General features: G+C 51.2%; 1 protein-coding gene across 1 annotated transcript; it reads right to left on the bottom strand.

Moving 5' to 3' along the window:
• Window positions 1-430: 430 nt before the first annotated feature.
• On the bottom strand, window positions 431-6,660 carry LOC120508800 (zinc finger protein OZF-like). The gene is made up of 2 exons (XM_039722714.1): window positions 6,193-6,660; window positions 431-1,450 (listed from the first exon to the last, which is right to left on the bottom strand). Exons 1-2 carry the CDS (start codon window positions 6,385-6,387, stop codon window positions 431-433), a joined length of 1,215 nt encoding a protein of 404 aa, XP_039578648.1. The 5' UTR covers window positions 6,388-6,660.
• Between the last annotated feature and the right edge of the window lie 4,262 nt (window positions 6,661-10,922).

Genomic DNA, 10,922 nt, shown 5'->3' with positions numbered 1-10,922 from the left:
GTAGTTCCTTAATTTCCAATAAGCAAGAGTTTCCCACTGCGGGTTGTTTCCCCTGGCGCTGTGAAGTCTGACTGGCGCGACTATTTTCACTGTGATATCAAAATCCGCCTCCTTAAGACCCTTTTTCTGTAATCACACCCAGTTTTCATGAGGGTCAGGAGGGAAGAGGCCAGGCTCAGCATCTGGATCTATTGGTCCTGGATTGAAGGCATCCCCCTCCTCCTCACTGCTAGAGCCATGGTCAGCAATACAGGCCGCTAACAACGGCAGGACAGGATGCCTTCCCCTCCTTTGTCTGGGCAGATGGCTGTGGCTGCTCTTCAGTTTTAGAGGCACCTGTTTCAAGCGGGCAGGGAGAGTCAGAGCAGGGTGGGGGCCCGCGGTATCCACAGAGGACACAGCCTGAGGCTGCTCTTGTTTTTACAATGTCTCAAAAATTATTCTCCAGGATGGGAGCATATGCATTGGAGTTGTGCTTGAAGCCCTTCCCACAGTCGGGGCAGCGGAAGGGCCTCTCCTCTGTGTGACTCCGCTCATGTACGAGGAGATCGCAGCTCCTTTGAAACCTCTTCCCACACTGGGGACACTCGTAGGGTTTCTCCCCAGTGTGGATGCGCTGGTGTTTTCTGAGGTCGGAGTGCCACCCATAGCTCTTCCCACATTCCAAGCAGGTGTAGGGCCGTTCCCTTGTGTGGATCACCTGGTGCCGAATCAGGGTCGTGCTTTCTCTGAAGCTCTTCCCACACTCTCCACACTTGTAGGGCTTTTCCCCAGAGTGGATCTTCTGGTGTTCCGTCAGGTGGCACTTCAAGCTGAAGCTCTTCCCACACTCCCCACACTCATAGGGCTTTTCCCCAGTGTGGATCCTCTCATGTTTCCTCAGGTCAGAGCTACACCTGAAGCTCTTCCCACATTTACCACATTCATAGGGCTTTTCCCCAGTGTGGATCACCTGGTGTTGCATCAGGTTCTGCTTGTAGCTGAAGCTCTTCCCACATTCCCCACACTCAAAGGGCTTTTCCCCAGTGTGGATCCTCTGGTGTTGAGTCAGACTGGAGCTCTGGCTGAAGCTCTTCCCACACTCCCCACATTTAAAGGGTCGGTCCCCAGTGTGGAACCTCTGGTGCCGGATCAGGCTGGAGCTGTGGCTGAAGCTCTTCCCACACTCCTCACACTCGTAGGGCCGTTCCCCAGTGTGGACCACCTGGTGCTGGATCAGGTCAAAGTGCCGGCTGAAACCCTTCCCACATTCCAAGCACTCGTGGGGCTTCTCCCTGCCATGAGGCTTCTCCACCAGCTCTGAGCTCTGCCTGGATCTCCGGCCACCTTCCTGGCTCAGGGGGGCTCTTTGCTCCCCGCAGCTCCCTGGGCTGGGTTTGCAGCCCCTCCTCGTGCGGAATCTCCAGGGCTTTTCTTCCTCCATCCAGACACACCATGGGAATGACAAATCCTGATTGGGGTGAAAATATGAGATGAGAGCACCTCGGACTCCTTGCCGCACTTTATCTCATGAAGTCCTTGGGCATCTTGTGTCTGTAAGAATCACCAAAATACTAAGACTGAGTTCAAAAATCCTCTAAACATCAAGACACAGATCAAAAATACCACAAACATCATTCAGCATCAGGATTCAATAAAAACCCCCTCCAAAATATAAAGATTTAGCCCCCACAAAAATCCAAAGCACCCACATTTAACCCACAAAAGCACAGAACTGTCTCAGGAGGGTTTCCCCCATCCAGGAAGCCCCTGAGGGGCCCAACGCCAGGGATGAACACCCACACGCTCTGATTAGCTGAGCGCTGCCTGAGGGTGGGGCTGCAGCAAGGCTACAACAGAGGCATCTCTCCAAACACCGCAGTCAAGAACACTGGATGGATGGACACCAGGAGGAAACACAGAATTTTCAAGTGTTAAAAAGCAGAATAACTGAGGCTCCTGACCTGGCCCTCCTAGACAAGGAAAAAGAATTTCAATGATAGGTGGATAGGTTCAACAGGGCCATGCCTAAGGAATTATTGGGCAAAAATCGTTAACCCAACGAGTGGCCTCATTGTCTTAGAATTGTGCAGACACAGCTTTCATGGGAACTGAGGCCCAAAAACTGATGGCACAAGGATCTCTTGCTGTTCAAGCCTGGCATCAAGTTAAAACTTTGACAACCAAAAGAGCCTCTAAATGGAGGAGCAGTTACCCACAGAGATAACGACCAGCAACAAAACATCAATGCCCAGCAGCAAACAGCAACCAACAGCTACCCCAGACACTGCCCCTGGCAGAGCTGGAGACACCTGCTCTGGAAAAGGCTGAGAAGGAAATCCACGAGTGTGGACCTAATGAACAGCAGAGGCAAAGAAATCTGGGTCCAGCAGGAAACCAGATACTACAAACTACACAACTTGGAAGCAATGAACGTTAAACCAGTGCATTTTTATGGGGTTTGAATGGTATAAAGTTTAGGGAAAAACTAGCAAAAGCTGTGTGTCATGGAATGATTATCTCTGCACACCTGGGCTGTGTGTGGATGAAATGATTTCTGGTGCACATCCTGGCCAGAATCACATAATGCCTTGAGTCTCTAATACTAGAAATGCTGGAGAGTTGCGGTGACAAGATTACAATATTAAGACTTTATTTTTTCTAAATAATCCTACATTTATAGGGTCAATAATGTTTGAGCCAGGGGTGTCAGAATCTTTTTTTTTTTTCTTAAGAGAACCAGAGGCTCTTTAGGTATGTGTGCGTGTCTTTAGTGATAGCACAATTTTGATCTGGGTTTCTCGATGCTCAACTTGAAGCTGCATTTTAAAAAACTAGAAGAGGTTTAAAGGCGACCCTTTAACTCATAAACAGTTAACAGAATAAAATAAAGGTAACAAAAAAAAAAGCAATGGGAGATGGGGGGGAAGGAACGTGGGAATCACCAGATTATGCCCTCAAAGAGAAGCTTAGTTCCAGACAGCCAGGAGAGGAGCTTTAGAAATGCAAATTAACATTGCTGGGGCAAAGTGTGGACAATGGACCCGGGTCTCTTGCCTGGGGCAGGAATTGGGCTGATTCCCTCTGTCCCTCACCCCAAGCTCTGCCTGCTTCCACTGGAATTTGCACAGCTCAAGGCAGAGCCCATGGGGAGGATATCTGACTCTGCAACACAAATGGGTTCAGCTGCAAAGGGAAACAGCAAATGGAGAAAGTTGTGAAAACTTCACAAAAATAAGTGGGCAGGAATCATCCCTCTGCCCACTGCAACAGGAGCTGTCACTGTCTATGCTGTATAGGATGTATTAGAACACTGGGGTCTTCTTGCCACCACAAGTTCAGCAAAATCAGTTTGGAATCCAAGTATTTGATGTTCAAACTAGAGAAAATAAGCCAATTGATTCAGCCCTGGCTCCTGAGGGAGCGCCCGGAAATAGGCAAAAGATGAACGGCCACCACAACAAATCCTACAACACCATGGACCAGCCCCTGGGAACCCCAACCAATTCACATCAGGAGTCACAGAACCCATTTATCATTTCAATGGCATCATTAGATTACAAGCTGTCCTCAAAATAATAACCAACCAGACAGATCCAGCTCCTGACCTTCCTGCTGACCAATCCACTGAAATGAGGAACACAACACTTCACTATGGGATGGAATCAGATCATCTGTTTGCAGAAAAAGGAGGAGTTTGTGGAAAACTAAATAACTCAACCTGGTACAGGCAAATAGAGGACAAAGGAAAAGTGGAGAAACAGATAAAAATGGAAAAAAGAAAGCAGCTCATGTACCAGTCCAAAGGTGGAAAGGATGGGAATGGGACACAGCTTCGTGGTTCCCAGGCAGACCACGGGTTAAACAAGGAAAAACTAGCAAAAGCTGTGTGTCATGGAATGATTTTCTCTGCACACCTGGGCTGTGTGTGGATGAAATGATTTCTGTTGCACATCCTGGCCAGAATCAAGTAATGCCTTGAGTCTCTAACACTAGAAATGCTGGAGAGTTGCGGTGACAAGATTACAATATTAAGACTTTATTTTTTCTAAATAATCCTACATTTATAGGGTCAATAAGGTTTGGGCCAGGGTGTCAGAATCAATTTTTTTTTCTTAAGAGAACCAGAGGCTCTTTAGGTATGTGTGTGTGTGTCTTTAGTGATAGCAGAATTTTGATCTGGGTTTCTCAATGGTCAACTTGAAGTTGCATTTTTAAAAACTAGAAGAGGTTTAAAGGCGACCCTTTAACTCTGAAACAGTTAACAGAATAGTGTTAGGAAAAAATGGAAAAAAAAATGGTACTAAAAAAAAAGCAATGGGAGATGGGGGGGAAGGAATGCGGGAATCACCAGATTATGCCCTGAAAGAGAAGCTTAGTTCCAGACAGCCAGGAGAGGAGCTTTAGAAATGCAAATTAACATTGCTGGGGCAAAGTGTGGACAATGGACCCGGGTCTCTTGCCTGGGGCAGGAATTGGGCTGATTCCCTCTGTCCCTCACCCCAAGCTCTGCCTGCTTCCACTGGAATTTGCACAGCTCAAGGCAGAGCCCATGGGGAGGATATCTGACTCTGCAACACAAATGGGTTCAGCTGCAAAGGGAAACAGCAAATGGAGAAAGTTGTGAAAACTTCACAAAAATAAGTGGGCAGGAATCATCCCTCTGCCCACTGCAACAGGAGCTGTCACTGTCTATGCTGTATAGGATGTATTAGAACACTGGGGTCTTCTTGCCACCACAAGTTCAGCAAAATCAGTTTGGAATCCAAGTATTTGATGTTCAAACTAGAGAAAATAAGCCAATTGATTCAGCCCTGGCTCCTGAGGGAGCGCCCGGAAATAGGCAAAAGATGAACGGCCACCACAACAAATCCTACAACACCATGGACCAGCCCCTGGGAACCCCAACCAATTCACATCAGGAGTCACAGAACCCATTTATCATTTCAATGGCATCATTAGATTACAAGCTGTCCTCAAAATAATAACCAACCAGGCAGATCCAGCTCCTGACCTTCCTGCTGACCAATCCACTGAAATGAGGAACACAACACTTCACTATGGGATGGAATCAGATCATCTGTTTGCAGAAAAAGGAGGAGTTTGTGGAAAACTAAATAACTCAACCTGGTACAGGCAAATAGAGGACAAAGGAAAAGTGGAGAAACAGATAAAAATGGAAAAAAGAAAGCAGCTCATGTACCAGTCCAAAGGTGGAAAGGATGGGAATGGGACACAGTTTCGTGGTTCCATGGCAGACCATGGGTTAAACGAATGCTGTTTCTCATCTTACATGCTACAGCAATTCCCATCTTTTTACCACGCTGAACACCTTGAGAGTGCAGCTCATTCAGCAGCTGAGCGAGGGGATGCAGGTGGCAGCCAGGCCTCCTGATCCAGAAACGGCTACAAAAGGACAGGGAATGAGGGCACCGAGAATAATCCCAAAACCAAAGAAAACCCAGTAAGGCAAAACAAAAACAAAAAAAAAAAAAAAAAAAAAATCACTGAGTGAATCTGCCTGGAGATGGGGTCAGGGACTTGTAGATATGGAAGGGAGAAACTATCAGTTTCAAAAAATGTTACTGATTAACATTTTTTAATTCATGGACTGCTGCTCACACAAAGTCCCGCTGAATTCCTCAACTTCCAGGAGAAGAACAAACACTTAACAGAGCCATGAAAATATCAGCTGTTATACAAAAGTGGGGGTGCACATGAACGAGGACATGCAGCTGGTGCATCAGGAAGTCGGAACCTTCCAAGCACCTCAGCCAGTGGGCAAAGGCAGAGGGAGAAGCGGCCGGGAAAATGAGGATCCAAAGGAGGCTGCGTACTACAGCAATGGCAGAGAGCGCCTGGCCAATGCCCCACGGCCTGTGCCTCTGCCCAGCAAGAAAGTCACTTTTCCAGGACTCCTCGCTCTCCTCGGGCCACAGAAACCTCCGGCCACGGAAATTGCCCGCACAGCCCCGGCCACGGGGCAGCCACCTCTGTCCGAGCCACAGCAAGCGCGCCGAGCCAGCGCTGCTCCGGCAGCGGCTCCTGCCGAGGCAGCGGCGGCAAGGAGACCGCGGGCAGCCGCTCCCGCAGCGCCCTCAGCCCAGGGCCAACACGGGCCGGGCACGGCACAAGCCACCCGCCCCAGCCCCCTGCCGCCCCCGAGGCCCGCAGCCAGCCCCGAGCCCCCGCACAGCCCAGCGCGGCTCCCACCTGCGCCGGGGCCGCCTCCGAGCTCCGCCGCCGCCCCTCCGGTGGTTCTCGGTCACCCCCTGGATGATCCCGGTCACTCCCAGTATGCTCCAAATCACTCCCGGTAGGATCCAGCTGCCCCCGACATGGTCCCAGTGGCTCCCAGTCATCCCCTGTACGGTTCCTTCCCTCTCGTCCCTCTCTGTAAGAGTCCATTGTGGCCCCAATCACTTCCAGTATGAGCCCAGCCACACCTTACACGATGCCATTTGCCCCTGCTGTGGTCCCAGTTGCTCCCAGTATAAGTCCAGTCACCTCCAGTACAATCCCAGTAACTCCCAAACACTCCCAGTGTGAGTCTGGTTTGATGCCAGTCACCTCCACTATGATCCCAGTAGCTCCCAGACACTCCCAGTACTGTGCCAGGCACTCCAAGTGTAACCCCATCAATGCCATTATGATCCCAGTACGACACCAGCATGGGCCAGCTGGTCCACCCCCTTATGTGGCACAGGGACCCCCCGAACCCCGAATTCCGGGAAGGAAACTCCCCCTGAATGCCCATTTTGGGTCCTGTGACCCCTCTCAATCCCTTCCCCAGCATCGACACCCCCCTGTACCGCCTTATCTGGCACCACCACCCCCCTGAACCCCCATTTCTGCTCACCGGGAAACGCCTAAACCTTCATTCACGGGCAGAGGAACTCCCCTGAACCCCCACTTTGGGTCCTGTGACCCCCCCTTAATCCCTTCCCCAGGATCGAGACTCCCCTGTACCCCCTCATCTGGCACCGGGACCCCCCTGAACCCCCATTTCTGGTCACCGGCGCCCCCGGAGCCGCCATTCCCGGCCACCGGGACCCCCTTGAACCCCGAATTCCGGGAGGGAAACTCCCCCTGAACCCGCATTCCCCGGCATGGGGACACCCTGAACCCCCATTTTGGGGCACTGGGACCTCCCTGAATCCTCTATCCGGGACTGGGATCCCCCTGCACCCCGTCAGTGCTCTGGGACCCCCTGCACCCCCATTCCCGGCCATCCCGCCCTTCCATTCACAGTGCTCCAAGGGGCTGAAATAGGCTGTTAGGCTGCGGTGGGATATTCTGTGATCCACAGGTTTGGATGTGGATCCATGGGGCTGGGATGGGATCTGTGAGGCTGGGGTAGGAACTGTAGGGCTAAGATGGGGATCTGTGGGGCTGGAATGGCATCTGTAAGACTGGAATAAGATCTGTGGGGCTGGGGTGAGGATCCATGGGGCTGGGATGGGATCTGTAGGTCTCAGGTGTGCATTCACAGGGCTCCAAGGGGCTGGAACAGGGATCCATTAGGCTGGGATGGAATAGCTTGTGATCCATGGGGCTGGGATGGGATCTGTGTGGACAGGTTGGGATCCATGGGGTTGTGATGTGGATCTGTGGGGCTGGAATGGGATGTATAGGTCTCCAAAGTGGATTCACAGTGCTCCAAGGGGCCGAAATGGGGAGCTGTTAAGCTGGGATGGGATAATCTGCGATCCACAGGTTTGGATGTGGATCCATGGGGCTGGGATGGGATCTGTGGGGCTGGAATGTGATGTGCAGGGCTGGGATGTGGATCCATGGGGCTGGAATGGCATCTGTATGGCTGGAATAGGATCTGTGGGGCTGGGGTGAGGATCCATGGGGCTGGGATGGGATCTTTAGGTCTCAGGTGTGGACTGACAGGGTTCCAAGGGGCTGAAATGGGGATCTGTTAAGCTGGGATGGGATAGCTTTTGATCCAGGGGGCTGGGATAGGATCTGCGGGGTTGGGATGTGGATCCATGGGGCTGGGATGAGATCTGTAGGTGTCAGATGTGCATTCACAGTGCTCCAAGGTGCTGAAACAGGGATCCATTAGGCTGGGATGTGTTATTTTTTGATCCATGGTTTGGGATGTGGATCCATGGGGCTGGAATGGGATCTGTGGGGCTGGGATGGGATCTATGGGGCTGGGTTGGGATGTATACATCTCCAAAGTGGATTCACAGTGCTCCAAGGGGCTGAAATGGGGATCTGTTAAGCTGGGATGGGATATTCTGTGATCCACAGGTTTGGATGTGGATCCATGGGGCTGGGATGGGATTGGATCCGTGGGGCTGGGATGGGATGTGCAGGGCTGGGATTCAGTCTGTGGGGCTGGAATGGGATGTTCAGGGCGGGGATGTGGATCCATGGGGCTGGGATAAGAACTGTACGGCTGAGATGGGGATTTATGAGGCTGGAATGGGAACTGTGGGGCTGGGGTGGGATCTGTATGTCTCCAAAGTGGATTTACAGGGCTTTGAGGGGCTGAAACAGGAATCCATTAGGCTGGGATGGAATATCTTGTGATCCACAGGCTGGGATATGGATCTGTGGGGCTGGGTTGGGATCCCTGGGGTTGGGATGTGGATCCACAGGGCTCCAAGGGGCTGGAATGAGGCTCTGTGGGCCTGCATCAGACTTCGGGCTTCCATGGGGCTGGAATGGAGCTCTGTGGGGCTGGGACACAATTCCATGGGTCTCTGTGGGTGCAATCCCCCCAGGTCTCCACACTCTACAGTGGCTTTCTGGCTGTGACCTCCTGTCCGACGGGAGCGTCCGTGGATCCTATCGGGATGGCTACGACAGGCGGGATTTCATCTCCTTTGACCTGGAATCCGGGAGATTCGTGGCAGCCGACAGCGCTGCTGAGATCACCAGGAGACACTTGGAACAGGAAGGGACCGTGGCTGAGGGTTGGACAAATTACCTGAAGCACGAATGCCCGGAATGGCTCCGGAAATACGTCAGATATGGGCAGAAGGAGCTGGAGCGCAAAGGTGGGAGCAGAATTCCTCTGGGAATTTGGGATTTGGGAATGGAGGATTTGGGAACACAGTAACTCCTGTGGGAATTCCATGGGTAGATCTCGCCCCCATCCCATTCCAGTGGGAATTACATGGGTACATCTCACTCTCATCCCATTCCAGTGGGAATTCCATGGGTAGAGCTCACTCTCATCCCATTCCCATGGAATTCCATAGTCAGATTTCACCCCCATCCCATTCCCATGGAATTCCATGGGCAGATCTCACCCCCATCCTATTCCCATGGAATTCCGTGGGCAGAGCTCACCCCCATTCTATTCCCATGGAATTCCATGAGCAGATCTCACTCTCATCCCATTCCAGTGGGAGTTTCATGGGTAGATCTCACTCTCATCCCGTTCCAATGGGAATTCCGTGGTTAGATCTCACCCCAGTCCCCTTCCCATGGAACTCTATGCATGAATTCCCCCATTATCCTGACGGAGAAGGAAGACTCGTTCACCAGATGATGATCGACAAGTCTCGTCTTTATTCCCGAATCGCCAATTATTATACACCTTTTAATTAGCTCATGCATAGTGCAAAATCCCAGCTCACCATTGGCTAATTAGTTATCAGCTATCTACGTGCTGTTTTGGTGCAACTATCGATTGCTCCAACCAAAACACCTTATTACAGCCTCCACAGTCTAGCGCGATCCATGCAGCGCATTTATTGTCCCCACAGTCCAAGCATGGCTGTGATTGAGGGGCTTTTACTTCTACCGTAAGGTCCTGACACCACTCGATCCAATCGTCAGGAAGATGAACACAGGCACATCGCGCGTCGTTAGAGTAGGGCTGGAGGCGTTGCAAATAGGGCCGCAATATCAGCGTCAGTTTGTTGTGCACCCTCTCTTTGTCCTCCGGTGACAAGGCCGCAACGGTCCTGAACATCAGCTCGAGTCCACTTCGCGGGGATCCACAAGGGTCCTGTTGGAGAGGAAACACAAAGATATCCCCTCCCCCAGTATAGTACCCTGGCAGCTACTCCTGCTACATAAAGGGAGTCAGTCACAATATTCAAAGGACCTTTTAAATTCATCATTGCCCATACTACAGCTAAAAGTTCCAATGTCGGTAGACTGTCCCTGGCATCTGCATCCAACAAATGCTGTCGCCACTGTCCTTGCGGTTTCCGTGTCACGGCTGCTCTCCTGGACTTTTTACCAGCATCCGTAAAGGCCGTGATAGCCCCGCTTAATGGTGATAGACTCCGAATAGGCTTTGTTATCCAGTTCCATTCTGTCATCCACTGGAGGGGACTAGGATGCAGTTTCCCAGTCTCCACGACAGCTCCAGCTCCTAAAAGGGCTTCCTGGAGCTCCCCAGAGTTCACCAAATACCAGTCAAGCGTGTCCTTTTTGATGGGCAATCGTATTGTGGAAAGCTCTGCTCCTGTAACTTGGATTGCTCTAAGACGTCCTTTCTTTATGAGGGATGCAATCATTTCAATTTTCAGTCTCAAAGTTCTCTGTTGCTGTAGCAGTGGAGAGAGCCACTCCAATACCCTGAGCTCCCCCGTTTTCTTTTCAAGCTGAGACAGGGCACCTAAGACATGTGCAGAGCTGTTCCACACAGTAATATCAACAGGTAAATCAAGGGACCACCACTGTACCTGTCCAGAACTTATACAGTCAATTATACCTTGCAGCGCATCTCGTTGTTGAGCTGTCAAGGCAACCGGTGCAGCAGGGTCTGTGCCCTTCAATAAGGGGCGTAACTGCTCCAATAGCTGATTGGGGATCCCGACTATCGGTTTTAGCCATTGTAATTCCCCAAGCAGCTTCTGTGCATCATTCAGTGTCCCTATATGAGCAGTGAGTTCCAGCTTCTGAGGCCTAATAGTCTGCTCGGTTAAGGTCCATCCCAAATATCTCCATGGCGCCGATCGCTGAAT

Source organism: Passer montanus, unplaced genomic scaffold (assembly GCF_014805655.1).
Source record: "Passer montanus isolate IOZ18808 unplaced genomic scaffold, ASM1480565v1 scaffold499, whole genome shotgun sequence".
NCBI lineage: Eukaryota > Metazoa > Chordata > Aves > Passeriformes > Passeridae > Passer > Passer montanus.
This window is presented reverse-complemented; position numbering and strand designations above follow the sequence as displayed.

Coding starts and splice junctions, on each gene's coding strand:
- LOC120508800 (XM_039722714.1), bottom strand. CDS start 6,387: ATGGACTCTTACAGAGAGGGACGAGAGGGAAGGAACCGTACAGGGGAT. Junction 1,451..6,192: donor CGGAGGCGGCCCCGGCGCAG/GTGGGAGCCGCG, acceptor CACCCCAATCAG/GATTTGTCATTCCCATGGTG.